Source organism: Gobius niger (genome assembly GCF_951799975.1).
Source record: "Gobius niger genome assembly, chromosome: 9".
NCBI lineage: Eukaryota > Metazoa > Chordata > Actinopteri > Gobiiformes > Gobiidae > Gobius > Gobius niger.
This window is the reverse complement of record NC_136860.1, coordinates 8,053,194-8,070,872: the sequence shown is the minus strand read 5'-3', so window position 1 is coordinate 8,070,872 and position 17,679 is coordinate 8,053,194. Positions and strand designations below refer to the sequence as shown.

General features: G+C 40.9%; 1 protein-coding gene across 2 annotated transcripts; it reads right to left on the bottom strand.

Annotated features, from left to right (window-relative positions):
- Positions 1-6,433: 6,433 nt before the first annotated feature.
- On the bottom strand, positions 6,434-15,408 carry LOC306967795 (uncharacterized protein). 2 transcript variants are annotated; one of them, XM_079562984.1, is made up of 4 exons: positions 15,290-15,375; positions 12,132-12,330; positions 9,431-9,820; positions 6,434-6,839 (listed from the first exon to the last, which is right to left on the bottom strand). In XM_079562984.1, the coding sequence occupies exons 2-4, from the start codon at positions 12,296-12,298 to the stop codon at positions 6,512-6,514; spliced, it is 885 nt and encodes a 294-aa protein (XP_079419110.1). In that variant the 5' UTR covers positions 12,299-12,330; positions 15,290-15,375; the 3' UTR covers positions 6,434-6,511. The 2 variants fall into 2 exon arrangements, with proteins under 2 accessions (XP_079419110.1, XP_079419109.1); XM_079562983.1 differs by having other exon boundaries at positions 6,435-6,839; positions 15,269-15,408.
- Positions 15,409-17,679: the final 2,271 nt, after the last annotated feature.

The following is a 17,679-nucleotide window of genomic DNA, read 5'->3' as shown; positions in this document are numbered from 1 at the left end:
GGACCCTATGGCTGCCAATCCAGATCTTATTCACATAACAGAGACAAACACAAAGATGTGGTGAAAATGTTAATTCTTTTACTGCATTTCTGAATGAACTGGGCATTTGTAACAACAAGACAAGAAAGAACAATGTGTTACATTCCAGCAAGTTTACAGAAGCAAAAAATGATTCACACGCTGAAATAAACTGTTCCTAAAAGCTGGAACTTTCACAGTCACAGAAAAAACATGTATTCAACAATAGTTTATCAATCAAGAAAAAAAAAAACTTTTATTCAACTTTAAAATGTTTAAATAAGTCACAAGGCCTTAGACTTCTTTTTAAACTTTCAGCTCATTACATAAGAGAAAAATATAGCAGTTATACGCACAAGCATCTATTTTTTTGTCTTAAAATAAATTCTTCATGTTTATGTAATCATTTACCATTGAATAAAGTTCATCCCAGATTTTCAGTGAATACATTCTAGATGATTCAGTATCGAATAAGTTGATTCTTAGCCATCAATATACACTCAAATGGCCTTTATAGAATTCTATATAAATTAACTGCCTCATATTGAAATAGCAAATGATCAAACCACATTACAGCAACTCCACCATGTTCCACACTTGGACCTCAAACTCAGGAAAACAAGAAACTGCACAAACAAGCAAGAAGTGAAAATGGCTGAGATTCGGAATATTACAAATGTTAAACGTCTTTTTGTGCCAAATATTTGGTTTCTACATTTTTGATTGTTTTTAATATATAGTTTTTCCTTCTTTTTTTAAAGGTGCTTTAAAAATATTGAATAAAATGTTGATAATTGTGTGTAAATGACCTTGCTGTGATGCAGCAGCTGTATGTGTGGTTAGCATACAGTAGATACAGGCAGAAAACCTCTCATGGGAATCTTAATGTTTCACTCTTTTTCGCCGTTTTCTGGTGGACTTTAAACATATGTATCACACAACAATAAAGTCAGGCCTAAAACAGGTCCATGTGGATGTTTTTTCACAACAAATTACAGTAGAAGTGGAAAAAACAGCACTCATTAGCATCGCTTCGCTAATCACAAAGACCCTTTCTGAGCAGATTTCGGATCTCTTACTTAGACTTTGAGTAAACCATGTAATTCCCTCCTGTTGACTAATTTGGATGGAAATGTGGCGTTTGCAAAAGCCACTGTGTGCATTAGACAATTCATCAGGGTTTCCACGGTGCATTAAAAGCCATTGAAATAATGATGCCAAAGTAGTTAAAAAGCATTAAATCAGATTCAAACTGGCATTAAATCCAACTGTCTTAAATATATTTTTCCTTTGAGGCAGAACTCACAACAATGACACTGATCATTGGTTTTACTGCAGACTCAAAAACTAATTCAGCTGCAATTTTACAACAATATTTTGCTCAAAAGTTGCTTGTGTCCAATTTGGTTTGGAATATCAAAGGCTATTCCCCGTGTGATTGCAAGTTTACAAATCTTACTAAATTCTCCAAGTCTCGATCTTTAATTAGTACAAAAATAGATTCATAATTCAGCATTTGTTATAGTAATTGTGAAGAATTAAGTGTAATTTAGTGTTCGCCACTCTGGCTGCTTGGAACATGACCATATATGGGCATTTGCAAAGAGCTTCTCTGTATCTATGGCGCCTTTACTTTACACGGTGTCCTCTACGATGCTCAAGGATCATTTGTTTTGTCAGTTTTCTGGTGAGATGGCCCAACAGCAGTGACAACCTACCAGAAACATGCTAACCACTCACTCAGCCTCTGGGTCACTAACAGGTCAATGATGCACTAATTCAAGTTTTTTATCTTTTTTTTTCACAAAGTTGCACCTTCAAAGTGAAAGTGTAATTCTTACACACGCAATAGGATAACAAAGAATTTAACAACACAAGCAGATCATTTGAAATAAGAAAACAATTAAAAAAACAGTCAGCGCATTGAGTGTGTTTACAGACGAATATTGACTATCCCAGTTATTAGGCTTATCCTGGATTTGACCACATCCTCATGTCTAAATGTGCACATGCACTACCCTACACACCACATGCACTATCCAAGGACAGTGGCGCTGCTTCCTACACACTGTGTTGGGCATCAAGTGCTCGGCGCGGCACCATACTGAGCCCATTGAGAAGCATTGGACAGTAGTGGTGCCAGTAGTGGTCCCGGGGCCCACCTTTGAAGCAGTCAGGGCAGCCAAGGGCACCATCTGCTGGAGGGGGCGCCGAATTGCACTGTAATTTTTGAATCCCATGAGTTCCATGCTCCTGCCATCTACAACATCTGCGATATTTAGACATAACTTTGGAACAGAAAGTAATAGAGACTTTGCGGTCTTTTAAAAGTTCTGGAGACTAGACAGTTCAAGCTTTCGCCTCCAGGGAGCCGAGGAACATCGCGGTGAACATTCGTACATTTATTTCAGAAGTACAGGCTCCTCCTCCATTATAACTATTGTGTGCACCTTTCATGATTGCACAATCTCTGATTTCTTCTTTAAATAAATAGATAATCATAATAAAAATAAAATAGAACTAGCCTGTTCCATATCCAAAGTGTGTCCGAAAGGATGATAGAAAAACATAGCAAACAAAAAGCTACAGAATGCTATATGGTAAAAAAGAAAAAGGCTTTGTGTGTGTATATTATTATTCATCCTGATTGGGGGAAAGCTCTGGAGTGTACCAACAATTAGGATTATTTCTGATGTAGCTTTGAGTGTTTCATTTAAATGAGCTACCTCCATGCGTGGAGGCTCTATCAAACATTTCTGCTTAGCACACCTAAAATGGCTAGCAGCAGCAGCAGCCCTGTCAAAGGAAGACTGAAGACTGAAGACTAAAGCACTGACACAGCTCAGTAGAAAAACACAGCACAGACACAGAAGCTACCACAAAACATGATCGCCACAGTGGCAGTATCCGTCTCTCATGTTCGTACATGCTCAGGATACTCTGTTTACATGGAAGAGTATCCTGGATACTGAAATACTGCGTTTATCTGGACACGGACAAAACCAGGATATTGAAAAACATGGAATACTCGAGCGCATGTAAACACATTCAATCATCACCATTTTTAACAGCACTTAAAACATCCTCCAAAGCAGATGATTCATTGTCCATGCGCAAGCCACTTTTAAATATATTATTCTATAAATTGATGATATAATAGTGCATCAAGTCAATAAATATATAGTTTCCATAGCTTTACATTGGTCCTCTATTGATATTTGCTTTCCTTTGACCTTTGATCCAGCACCGACGATGCTTCATTATCAACAAATGGAAACTACAGGATAAAGATGTAATATAAAAAAAAAGATCAGTCAACCTTCATGTAGTAGTGTCAACAAGTTCAGTCCAACTTGGAAGGTGATTATCCCAAGGTCAGGTTTTTTTTGTTTACATTGTTGTCATTTGGATCCAAAAGTGCGTAGAGTTCAGTAGTGATAAAGCTTTGTCCACTCTGAAACGAGTCTGAAGTCTGAACATCCAAAACCATGGACCCATCAGAGCAGACACATGGTTTGTAGATCATTGTGGATGACGTTGCCTGGTCTGCTCGTCATTTGTAAGACGTTGGGCTACAGGCGGTTTATTCTGTTATGAATGTATGAGGCAGCAGCAGCGTTGCCAGGTCTGTGGCAAATCTGCGGAATTGAGCAGCATTTTAAGCTTTTGTGCAGATTAAAAAAGGCTGTCCGCAGGTTTTGGTCAAGCGATTTTCTATGTACAATAGGCTGTATTTAGTTTAGAACGTTTACTATAATTATGATAACAATTACTATTGTGAATGACAGTGAACATCAGCACAGAAATCCGGCTTTGGGTGTTTTTTTCAGATATTGTTGAGGGTAAAAGATCTTTAACATCTCTAACCTTAGTGTCTGACAAAACAAACCTAAAAAGTGATACTAGATCACAAGTAGACACAATGAACGTTACGAAGTTTATTGTTGGGGAGTTTGGCTGCTGAGACCTGGCAACCCTGAGATCAAATAAAACAATATACCTGTTGAAAATAAGGTTAATAAGTAGAAGTTTTGTCATTAATTATAAATCTGGAGACTCATTTTAATAAATGCGGCTGTTGAAATATGTGACTGTTCTTTGTGTTCTTCTGTGTTTATAATAACATGGACTTTACACGTGTCAAAAACAGCTTAAAGCCTGGCTCTAAAAAATGTGTTTCCTTCTGTTGTCACAGAAGAGGATTTTATTTTTAAGTTTCAGCTTTGGGCTTTGATTGACAGGCCTTGAGAACTGCAGAGGTTTGTTGCCAATCCGCCCTTTTGCCCTTTTAAGGAACATGATCAGTCGGAGGAGCAAAGTGCACCATGTTGCTTTCACACACCACATGGCCACGCTACCATGAATTATTATACCTATGTTTTTTTCTACATGAAAAGGCATAGATATAATAAAGAAAATAAACTAAGTTGAAAACTATATAGATATAAACTCTTCATGGTCTCGCTCCAGTATATTTAAAGGAACAGGCCACTGTTTTTTTCATACTGAGATATGTTCTTACCTTAGCTTTGACGAGTTCTTTTGAGCCTGTCTGGTCTTCACACGAGCCTTCTATCACGTAAACACAGCACAGACGGCGCTAGCATTTAGCCTCTCCTACAATATAGTTCCCCCTTTTATTCGCTTAGAAAATCCACAGTTTAATTTTGTGTAATTATACTATATAATTATATCGTGTACCACTTCACTTAACCATATTTAAATAGTGAAAATGTGGAAGAGCTTGGTAGCTTCTATCTTCACCTCGTTTGGAGCTATAGAGGAGAGGAAGAGGCTAAATGCTAACGCCGTCTATGCGGTTTACGTGACTGAGGGCACGCGTGAAGACCCGACAGGTACAAAATAACTTGTCTAAGCTAAAGTAAGAACATATCTCAGTATGTAAAAACGGTGGCCTATTCCTGTAAGTGAGGTTTTGACTGTAGAGTTCTCCGGTCCTCCGATTAAATGGTTCTGGACGTGAACAGGTCCAGGTACAAACCGTGGGGCGATCGTTCCTTTGTGGTTTCCGCACCTACACTGTGGAACGGCTGCACCTCAGTCTGCATGTTCTCATGGGTCAGTCACTTTTCAAGTCCAGATTAAAGTTTATCTCTTCAAATTGGATTCTAATACCTACAACGAACTGAATTCTGTCTAGGAAGCAATAATGTAGTATTTTTAAGAAGAAAATCACTTTTTTCTTACTGGTGTTGTTGTAAAGTGCTATAGACATTAACTTTGATTGATTAATGTTAGTTAGCTTCCATCACAGCTAATCAATTTTTCAAAAGTCTATGGGCATTTTTACCATAGATGTTGTAAAATGATTCGTTCTTAAGGAACAGGCCACTGTTTTTTCATACTGAGATCTGTTCTTACCTGAGCTTAGACAAGTTGATGCGTACCTGTCTGGTCTTTGTGCGTGCACTCAATCACACAAAACAACCAAAGATGTTGCATTTGGCCTCTCCCAGCATATTCCTATGGCTCCAAACGGGGGTGAAGTTGGAAGCTACCACGCTCTTTCACGGGCACGCACACAGACGAGACAGGTACGTATCAACTCGTCTAAGCTCAGGTAAGAACATATCTCAGTATGAAAAAACGGTGGCCTGTTCCTTTAACATATTTTAAATGTGGCATATTTTTTTTTTAAATATCTCTAAAAATGTGTCTTCACTGCAAGTAGGCTTGCCACTCTGCAGACCTGGCCTGTACCTTCGCTGAGAGCGGGACATTACCAGTATGTAACCATGTTTTAATTTTGACTACAGGGGGCCAAAACCACACATAATTATTGAGGCATCTAGCTGATGGTGATGAGCACATCTGCAATCGCAGGCATGTTTGTTTTGGGTTTTGAGTTTTATGACATTTTTTAATCACCATTGTGACATAGCAACATGAAGAATTTAGGTCAATTCAGGGCCAACCAAATTTAGACCCTGGACAACTATCTTTAGGGCTGTGCAATTAATCGAAATTCGATTATGATTTTTATTATTACACTAAACGATTACAAAATTAGCATAATAAAAAAAAAAAGATTTATTATTATTACTATTATTTTTTTCCCCGCTGGGATTATTTCCCCTTCGCATTTCACGTGCCATGGCTCATGCTTTTGCCTGACATAAAAACAAACGGCGCTGTGTGATGATGTCATCAGGCCGCGCTGCTCAGTTTACTTGCGCAGGTGTGCGGGCTGGCCAGCAGGGGGCAGGTGTGAAACAGAGACCTCTCCTTAATCGTCGCATACTTGAAATCATTTGTACTTTTATGGCTGTTCAGAAAACAGAAAGTATTCAGCATAGTTTTTTGATTAATAAATAAATAAATAAAATAAAGATAGACTTTTTTTTAAAGGCAACAAATAATCGTTTGAATTATCGCAATTTCAATTATGACTAAAATAATCGTGATCATTATTTTTTTCAATAATCGAGCAGCCCTAACTCTCTTTGTTTTTCTTTCTTCTTCAACAATTGCATCATAGCGGCTCCACCTTGATTTTGGCCTTCGTTTTGGAGCAGCTGCTGGCGTCTGGTATGGACTCTCTACTGCAGGACTGTGGTGACGTGGGACCGGCCCTCTCCTCCATCTCCTTCCCCTTCTCCTTCTTCAGCCGGAGGTGGCGGTCGCAGTGGTTCCCGAAGGACTCCAGCTTGGCGAAGGTCTTGTTGCACACGCGGCAGTGGTAGGGCCGGTAGCCTTTGCGCAGCCGCCGCCGCAGACGGTAGTAGGACGAGCGGACAAACGTGCGGCAGCAGACCCCGCACTTCAGGTCGTCGGGCCCACTCGGAGGCTGGGCTCGCTGGCTGTCGGAGGGTAGGGAACGGTTAGTACTTTTAAAAACACAATTTAACCCCTTAACCGAGCACATTTTCTCCAGTTTGGCTTTACCCAAATCTAAAAGCTTCATGGAAAAAAAAAGTGATCAAAACGTAACAAAAAAAAGTGATGACAAGGCAACAAAAAAGCTCGGAAAAAGCCACAAAAAAGTGACAAAAAAGCAACAGAACAGTGACGAAAACACAACTTAAAAGTGATTTAAAAAAAAGTGACAAAAACGCACCAAAAAAGTGACAACACAGTGACGAAAACGTGATGGAAAAAGTGATGACAAGGCAACAAAAAAGGCACAAAAGAGCGTCCAAAAAGTTACAATCCGTTTTGTAGGCCTTAGCTTTCAAATGAGGCATTACGTTGTTGCTCTGCAGTCGAGGAGCTTTTAGATTTGGGTAAAGCTTGAACTGGAGCGAATGCACTCTGTTAAAGGGACTAGATCAGGGGTGGGCAATTAATTTTCATAATGGGCCACATAAGAAGCCTGAACTGAGTTGGAGCCACACCAACAAAAACTTATTCCGCTCAACTTTATCCTATTGTACATTACACTAAATTGTGTATTTTGAATATCTGATACTGGTATTTAGCAGGACAATTATTTTCTGAAAATATTTAGGCATATTAAGCCAAGGGCGTGCATGGGGGCCAAAACATACATGTGGAGTGTACTGCCGGGGTCCATTAACAAAAGCTCCTAAATAAAAATATGTTTGGATTGCGAAAATGCTATCGAGGAAACTTTTTTAAATAAATGAAAAATAATGAGCCTGACAGGACAGTAGCCGATGTGTCGTTTGTATCCTGATCTCTCACTATGTCAGTGCCCTCTGCTGGACACGTGTGGAATTCTTTCCTTTTACTTTCATTTAAGCAGCCCTCTAGTGCAGGGGTCTCAAACTCATTTGGACTGGGGGCCAAAAATGCGAACCCAGTGTTGGTCGGGGGCCGCAACAGACGAAGCTTTATATATTAAGTCAATGATGATTCAACAACTTTTTATTGTTTGCTGTAATATAACTTAAAATAGACTGTACATTACCTATCTGCACATGTTTAAGCTTCTAGAGGTTTCCAATCAGCCAAACATTTGCTGAGCTTCTAAATTTGAAATTACAGACTTAGACAATTCGTTTTTTGTAATGAATCCCATTTTGGTTCAGGGCATCAGTGATCTTTCAGGAGTCAGGTCCATTTTCTGTCTGTGAGCCTGTTAAAGAAATGCAAAATGTACAACACATGTCATTTTAATTTAGTGTAGAAAAGCCCGACCAGGGACTGAAACTGATTATGAGCACTAGCAAAAAGCATCAGCTTCATTTTCAATGACCCTGTCATATAATAAATACATCGATGAATGTGTCGACTTGGACACTTTTCCAGACTCTGGTGTGTCTGAGATCAGCTCAGTGAGATTCACCTCATGTAAATAATGAGGAGTCACTGACCTCAGGCCTTTTTGTGACCGACAGAACTGATGTTGTTGTAATTATTTACAGTATTTTTATACATTTCCATATTCTATTTTATATATACTCTATTTTATCCTCTATATATACTATTATACTCTATTTTTAATTTAACTATGGCTCATGTGTTTGCACATGTGTCCTTAATAAAGATTAAATTCTGTGACATGATAATGTAGCTCTGAGCGAAAAGGCTCCTCACTTTACTGTTGAGACGCGTTTAAACACTAATACATGCGTTCGCTTTGCAATGTCCTAAAGGTGTATAAACTGGTATATATAATATGGTAAAGGTGCTTTTTGTAACTTTTCCCGCACATGTTTAGCTGAAAAACTGAAGTTTCTCCTCATGCTCTGAGTCTCCACCTGTATCAGAAGCTCCTCTCTCTCAGTCGCTGCTTTTAGTTTGTTTCTCTGTTGAAAAAAGTTGATAAGTCGTCTGCAGAAGCGCCACATCTCCCTCCCTGTCTGATGTTGACATTCTCGCGTCCGCAGCAGCATTGGTGCTACCGCGCGATCCATCATGGGAAATGTAGTTCTAACGTGTTTAATGCAATTTACCGGCGGGCCGCATATAATATAAATAAGTCATTATCTCGCGGGCCGCAAAAAATTACCTCGCGGGCCGCATGTCTGAGACGCCTACTCTAGTGGCTTGAGTGAGCATTCTGGAAATGTCTTAAAAAATCATAACTCTGCAACGGAGTGGGCTAGAGACTTACTTTTTGTTTTTTACATACTCAGGAATTTATGCCCTACAAGTCGTGGGCCGGATTCATTCATCTCGCGAGCCCGATGTGGCCCGCGGGCCGTAAATTGCCCAGGTCTGGACTAGATGCAAGTTGGTCATTTTATACTCACTTCTGCCACCCCAGGTCTTAACGCGTAACTGCAGTCTCTATATAACGCTCGTGCATGACGGCACTTCAGACCCAAAGTAGCGACTTTTTGAGTGACAGTGCAGGATTTTAGAGGCAGTTGTGGTGAACAGGTGGAACATGTAGGGAGAGGAAAATACTTACGTTTAACATTTTTAAACTCTGTATAGTCCCTTTAAGGCGGGGGGTAAGAGGTTAATCTGAAGCCTTACCCACCTCTCGTTAGACGCCGGCGGCTGCTGCTTCCTGCTCGTGTGCCGGAGAGCGTGCGCCACCAGGCCTCCCTTCTGCGTGAAAGCTTTCCCGCAGAACGTGCACTGGAAGGGCTTCTCCCCGGAGTGGATCCGCTGGTGCGTTTTCAGATGCGACGCGCGCCCGAAGCACTTCCCGCATTCGGGACACTTGAAGGGCCGCTCCCCCGTGTGCACCAGCTTGTGCGCCAGCAGGTGGGAGTTCTGCTGGAAGTACTTGTTGCATATGCCGCACCGGTACTTCCTGTCCTTGTTGTGCGAGGCCAGGTGCAGCTTGAGATGGGCGGAGGAGATGAAGGTCTTGTGGCAGATGTTGCAGGCGCGCGGCTCCAGGTGAATGCGCCGCTGTGTCGCCCTGAAAGAAACAGTTCATCTGAGACATGTTGACACAGAAAGTATAGGTTTCAATCACGTTCTAGTATGTGATGATGTCACAATGTCAGAAAGAGGGCAGGGATCAATACAACTCTACACTGCGTTCCAAATTATTATGCAAATGACATTTTTCTAAGATTTTCTAAATTGTCAACTCAAATGAGAGTCAGCATAATTTTCAAGTAGAGGTATTACAGAGGTATTCTTTACAGGTGCGTTGTCATGCATGAAGAGGATTTTGTTAGGGAAAGCACGGCTCTTCTTTTGGTAGCATAGAAGACAGTGGTCAGTCAGAAACTCCACATATTTTTCAAAGGTCATTTTCACACCTTTAGGGAGTCTAAAAGGGCCTAAAGGGGCCGACCAGCTCTCTCCCCATGACTCTGGCCCAAAACATGACTCCGGCCCCTCTTTACTGACGTCACAGCCTTGTTGGGACATTGTGGCCATTCACCAACCATTCACTACTCCATTGATTTGACCATCCAGGGCTACACGGCCTCATCAGTGAACAAGACTGTGTGAAAATGAGTCCTCATGTATTTCTGAGCACGTTACAGCCGTTTCTGTTCATGAACATTCAATGAACAGTTTAGGGGAGACCCGGATAGAAGGTTTATGCACAACTGCAGCCTCTGGAGGGTCCTACACCTTGATGTTCGGGAGACTCCAGAGGCACCAGCAGCTTCAAATACCTGTATGCTGCTTTGTAGCATCTGTTCTCTTTATCTGATATATTTGTCTGGCAGAAACCGTCCATATTGTGCCTTTATCTGCACAAAATGGAGTGTGCTCTGAATCATCCACAAATCTCTTATCAGTACGATGATTACGCTTAATCTTTCATGAAATATCGAAGGTTTTCATACCTAGACCAAGGCATTCAACTATTTCACACTTTTCATCAGCAGAAAGACCCTTTTTCTTTCCCATATGGCTTAACCTGAAAACTAATCATCCCAGGTCTCTGAGATTAATGTCAGTGATTCATAGAGCCCCAAGACACGATACCATCCATGAGTTTCATTATTATTGTTTTTTTTTTTTACCTTTTTGACACAAAAATCCAATTTGCATAATAATTTGGAACGCAGTGTATAGATCAGAGATTGGAAATGCCCACACATGGTCATGCTTAATATGACCATATGTAATCCAAGTATACAAGGGCTGGGGCATTACAGGGGAACCACAGACAGAAAAACTGCCATAAACTAAAATAAAAAAATATAATAATATAGACCGCAGGGAAAAGCTACTCATGTTTAAAAGACTCCGTTTCCATTTTTTTTAAGTAGTATATATATTTTACATTTTGTAGCGATTTGAATATTAATTACACTTTAAATCCAAATCCATTAGGATTTTAAAAAGTTTGATTTTAGCCTACATTTTCAAAATCACTAAATGTTGAGAAAGCACTTAATATTTTAAAGTAGATTAAAAGTAGATGTGGTTAGTGCTCTCGCTTCACAGCTAGAAGGTCCGGGTTCGATTCCCACCTGGACGGGCCTTTCTGTGTGGAGTTTGCATGTTCTCCCCGTGTCTGCGTAGGTTTCCCCCGGGCACTCCGGTTTCCCCTACCACTAAAAACATGTACAATAGGCCAGGATGAATGATGTGTGTGAGTGAATGTATGGTGGTCAGAGGGTCCGTTGGCGCAGACATGTGTAGTCGCGAAAGCGCCTCTGACAGTCTCCCCCACAGGAAACTGAAGCTACAAACGTAGTTTACCACCACCACCGAGTGTGGAGTGAATGTACAATTGTCTCATGTAAAGCGCTTTGTGACTATATGTCTGTGAAAGGCGCTATATAAATAAAGATCTTCTTCTTCTTCTAGATTAAACACATTTTGAAAAGAAGAATTAGGCTTAACACTTTGCGATTTGAGGTTACTTGCTGGCTAAAGAAAGACGACTTGACCCCATGACCCCTTGGACTTGACTCGAGACTTGCATTTAGTGACTTACTCCCACCTCTGATTAAGAGTAATGTTACTTTAAAATGATTTTACTCAAGTAGAAGGAAAGTAGTGGCCCAAATAACAAATAACAAGTATGAGTAAAAAAACACTTGATGACACACTAAATGTAAAAGCATTCATTTTGGCACAATTAATAATGTGACAAATTTAACTTGTTGCTGTCTGTAAAAACCCAGTCGTACTGTATGTCCTTTTAAACTGCAGATATTTGGAAAGAATGTAAACCCAACCCATATTAGGACATTTTTGCAACACAAAAAGCCCCTAAAACACTGTTACTATAGTGGCTCCTGTGGCAGGCCTACCGCTGGGGTCGTCCGTTGAGCAGGGTGCGCTCACAGGCGGGACACTGGCCGGAGCTGGAGTCTGAGCCGGGCTGAGGGGTCGTGAAGCTGCACCCGCACAGGGAGCAGAGCGCAGGCTGAGGGCCGCTGTCACTGCTGTCGTCCCGCATACTGCCGTCTATCACCATACTGGCCCGCCGCCGTCACATCATCGGGGAGTCTGCGGGCACGAGGGGCAGGTTATAGGGGATGGACAAGCAAACAAACAAATACATTTCCTGAGTTTCCAACATCAATCTAAAAAACATGCACAACAGGCTAGACTTCCAACAAGGTACTCCGGAACGTGAGCCAAATCCAGAGATGAAGTAAACAAATGTCTTTATAGGGACAATAACCGTACTCAATCAGTAAGTTGAAGTTTCATCCAACAATGTAAATGTTCACTGTGCGTCATGTGATGCAGTGCGCTCTCAGTCCATTTGCAAAGTACTTTTTTGTGTCCTAATTAGTTGGGAATAAGTTCATGAGAAGCGTTCCACGAGCATGGCTACATGTTTTTAATCAAACGCCACATTTATATATAAAACTACAATGCAAATCCATGTGAAAGTGATCCTAGTATTCAGAATACCATACTCTGAATGGACAAAGTAACAGAATATGTTACGGAATACTTTTTAGAGCAGGTATTCAGTGTTCTGTAACTACATACAATTTCAGAAGTATTCTGAGTAAACTTCAGTACAGTGCTGTGCAAAAGTGTCTGCCCCTCTTGAACTTTTCGACATTTTGCCACGCTATGGACCATAAACATAAATATATTTAAGTGAAATTGTATGTGAAAGACACACACTAAGTGACACACAATCATGAAGTGAAATGAAATTCATACATGATTTTGAATTATTTTTATCAATAAAAAACTGAAAAGTGGGATGTGCATAAGTTTTTACCCCCTTTCCTTTTAGTGCAACCAATCGCCTTCAGAAGTTGAATGAACATTTCTGAATGATCACATGTTGACCCAATGACTAAATAGAGTCTACCTGTGTGTAATCTAATCTAAGTTCAAATGCAGCTGCTCTGTGATGGTCTCAGAGGTCTGTTAGAAACTATTGTGGAGCAGACAGACAGGTCCGGGATAAAGTTATTGAAAAGGATAAAGCTGGGTTATGGGTACAGTTAAATACACCAGGGACGTTCCTGAAAATACACCATTCAGGAATGGAAAGAGTATGGCATCACTGCCACAGGACAACTATGAGTCGTACACTGCACAATTTTATGCAGCGGCATAAACATGACTGTGGAGGCTTCAGTTTATTTGCAAGGAAAGGGATTTACGCCTTGGATGAACTCCGGCAAGTTGTAGCATCGCCTAGCTCACTGGCTAACTTTCTGGCGCTAACAACAACGCGAAGAAAACGCATGTTGCAAACGCGGTTAAAATCTAATAATATCCTTCTCATCACAAGTCTCAGGAAGAGCTCATATGACTTCCGTGAACGTCCCTCATCATGCTCAAATTTAAATTGAAAATATGTCAATCATCTGTGCTGTCATCGTTTTTGAGATATTAATGATTGTTTTAATCGGTTAGATCTAAGGTCACCCTGCTCTTTATAAAGCTCCAAAACGGGCAAAAATGGTGTCAATCGCTTCCTCTACATCTGTGCTGTTTTGTGCTGTAAACATTTCCGTTTGTGCTGGTTCGGTGTTTAAACTATTACAAACTTTAGAGCCTTGAGACGTCCACTCTCGTCCTCATCTGAAGCGTGTACACGTGTCAGGAGTGCACACACTGCATGCCAAAACAATCATAAATATCTCAAAACGATAACAGCACAAACGTAGACTTCCCGATACACACACACCTCCTCCAGCTGTTCTGGGGGGACCCCGAGGCGACACCAGGCCAGCTCGGAGACATAGTCCCACCAGCGTGTCCTAGGCATGTCCTAGTGGGACAAGGCCTCGTGGAAGGACAAGGCCCCGCGGGAACACCTCCCTAGGCGACCAGGAGGCATCCGGAACAGATGCCCTAGTCACCTCAGCTGCTCCTTTCGACGTGAAGGAGCAGCGTCACTACTCCGAGCTCCTCCCGGGTAACTGAGCTCCTCACCTGATCTCGAAGGGTGCGCCCAGCCACCCTGCGAAGGAAACTCATTTCGGCCGCTTGTATTCGCGATCTTGTCCTTTCGGTCATGACCCAAATCTCATGACTAGAGGTGAGGGTGGGAACGTAGATCGATCGGTAAATCGAGAGCTTTGCCCCGACTCAGCTCCCTCTTCACCACGACAGACCGATACAGCGACCGCATCACTGCTGACGAGGAGTGTGAACTTACAGGAGCATTTTACTGTTAGGAGATGAGGGTGCAAATAATTGTAGCAATATTATTTGATCTTATCTTCTGTGTTCCAGATGGAGGTAGACATTTAGGTGAATTTAGATGAATAAAGAGGACTAATATATTCCTCTTTATTCATCTAAATTCACTGTAAATGAATTTTCCCCATCAGCTAAATAAAGGCTTTGATTTTTATGTATTTTCCCTGATGCAAATTACATCGCCAAATATATATCATTATCATGATATTTCTTTTTCATACCGTGATATCAATTTTTGGCCATATCGCTCTGCCCTACTAAGACCTACAAAACTGATCTCAATGGATTTTTTTCCTTTGCGTTGTTGCCGTCACTTTTTCACGTTCTTTTTCCATCTCATTTTTGCCACTTCTTTGCTGCATTTTTGTCCCATTTTGTTTTATTTGCTTGCTTTTTTTTTGTTGTTGTTGCGTTTTCATCCTTGTCTTGGTCGCTATTTTGACGCTTTTTTTTCCCCAAGGAGCTTAATTCATGCGAGTGCCATAAATGTGCTCGGTTCAGGCGGGGGTTAAGAGGTCAACCACTGCACCTTTTTTTTTTTTTTTTTACCTAAATAATGACGATTCTCCAGAAGATCGTAAAAATAATAACAGCGGCCACGCAGTACAGAAAACATCATTTGCACGCGTCTCGACGTGCAGACTACAATAGACGTGCCACTAGCTAAACTAGCATGCCAGCGAGGCGCACTCCGGGCTGCTGCGTGCAGGTTTGACGCACTCACGCGCCACAGCGGGTCGCAATCCCCGAGTCAAAACGTTACCGTGCACCGTCGGCTTACGACATGGGAGCGGTGGTGGTGATGGCCAGCGCGGTGCTCCGGGGAGAGAGGCGGAGAGCGGTCTGCTGTGAGGCTGCCCCAGAGAGGGTTTGTTTGGGGATAGCGGCCTTCAGAGGGACTACAGCACCATCTAGCGAGGGGAGGGTGTGCAGGTTTAAGCCGTGGGGATTTCAATGCGAATGAATCATCAGTCTGTCAATAAAAAAACAACAGGCCTTTTTTTTTTTTGTCTCATGTTATGTGCACGTAGGCCAACGTAAAATAGCCGCCTTCATCGTAGACAAAGATTCTGGGTTGTTTTGGTTTTGTGAACATTTGCTTCTGACCTCAAGGTAATCTTTTAGGGTTAGTGCTAGATCGTATGCTCCGGAGGGACGGTCTGCTGTGAGTTTGTATAGATTTATGAGTTGGTTTGTCTAAAAATGCAAATAATCCTAATCCTAACCCTAATCCTTAAGGTTAACCCCTTAACTCCCACTTGAACCGAGCACATTTTCTCCAGTTTGGCTTTACCCCCAGTCCAAAAGCTTCTGGAAAAAAAGCTGTGAAAATAGCAACAAAACAATGATGGAAATGTGAGAAAAAAGTGAGAAAACATTGACAAAAAGTGATGAAAAATTTATGAAAAAGTGGCAAAAAAATGTCACAAGAAATTGACGAAAAATTGACGAAAAAATGACAAAAATGTGACAAAAATAAATAAATAAAAATTGATAAAAAATTGACAGAAAAATGTCAAAAAAGTGACAAAAATGTGACAAAAAATGATTAAAAATGGACGGAAAGAAAATGACAAAAATGTGATAAATTACAAAAAAGTTACAAAAATGAGTTGAACACCCAACAAAAAAATGTTGGGAAAAAAAATCTGATGACGTGAGGAATAAGATCCTCTCGGTTCAGGTGGGAGTTAAGAGGTTAACCATTTCCCTGGCCCTATCCTTAATTTGTGTCACGATATCTCACGTTTTCACAGCAGACTGTCCCTCCGGAGCGCCGGTCTAGGGAAGTGCACCTTGTTGTTTTTAATGTGCGTCACATCACCAGTACGACAAGAGAATTAAGCCCAATGAGCGTCATTTCAGCTTAGCACGTAGTTGTAGCGGTTCTGTTTAAATTAAAAGTGTGTTGTAGGTCAAAGTACGGTTCGTCGGTTTATTCATTGAAACATCACTTTAGAGGCCTCTTTTTCTGTGTTTCCAAACAGCCTTCTTCGAAAAGTGTTGGTTCTAATTCCTGTGTACAGCTTAGGTCTAAAAGTGTCTGTCCACACTGCAACTAACTGTTTTCTCCCCCGTGTATGGGCTTATATTATGCGTATATTATTTTCTACTGCGTTAAGATTCGTTTGTCTGAAAAACACGACGTCAGAATTTTTGAAGGAAAACGAAACTTATCCCAGCATCCCAGGGGAGCTCGTGCAGGGCTGTGATTGGCCAGGGCTCTCGGGTTTATAAGGCGCGTGCTCTCATCCTCCGCTCGTGAGCCAAGGCGAGGTCTCTGCAGGACTACATCAGGTACGGCACTTTTGTTAGCTTATTAAAACACCCTTTTTAAAATAAATTAAAAAGATGATACGTTTTGGCTTGTGAGTACAATACAATGCTAGTGACTTTTGGAAGACAACCACATCAGAAACTGCTTATTAGTAAATGCAGCTTTTGGAAACGTCAGTGGACTTCATTTTAAAATGCATCAGCAGTGTTGTGGAGAATACTTTGATCGTATTTACAGAATACTGAATACTTGCTTTAAAATGTAATTTGTAATGTATTCCGTTACTTTGATCACTTTGTCCGTTACTTGTATTCAGAGTGTTGTATTCTAAATAATTTGAAGATGATTTGCATTATATTTATGTATAAATCTGGTATATTACATAAATGTAGACTACACTTGCCTGATATAAATGTATTTACAAATAATTATGAACTCAAAAACCCAAACACTCCATCATGTGCATCGTGTGTATGAACTGCGGCAGAAGGCGTTTTAAATATTTATGTACTTTTAGGAGAAAAACAGGTCTTCATTAAAAGTTCTTTCTTAAAGATGTTGAGCAAAATGAACTAAAATCTCATTATTGAGTACTGTGATGTATTCCTTTGATTTTAGGCAAGTAACTGTATTCTAAATATTCACAAGTGAAAGTGTAACTGTACCAGAATATAGTTACTTAATATGAGTATTCTAAGTACATGTATTAAACTGTGTATCAGACGTTGGTTAAGTAACTGCGATGATGATCAGATGTGTCCACATGGTCCACAGGTTTTGTGGTCTGCAGCATCAGGGCATCGCCCACAGAAGGACTTTCCTCTCATGGAAGCTGCTTGTGCCTCTCGCTCGATATCTGAAGACTTGCTGTTAATGTTTTCGCCTCGTCTGTTTCC

Coding starts and splice junctions, on each gene's coding strand:
- LOC306967795 (XM_079562983.1), bottom strand. CDS start 12,298: ATGGTGATAGACGGCAGTATGCGGGACGACAGCAGTGACAGCGGCCCT. Junction 9,821..12,131: donor CTCAACGGACGACCCCAGCG/GTAGGCCTGCCA, acceptor TGTTTCTTTCAG/GGCGACACAGCGGCGCATTC. Junction 6,840..9,430: donor CCGCCGGCGTCTAACGAGAG/GTGGGTAAGGCT, acceptor ACCCTCCGACAG/CCAGCGAGCCCAGCCTCCGA.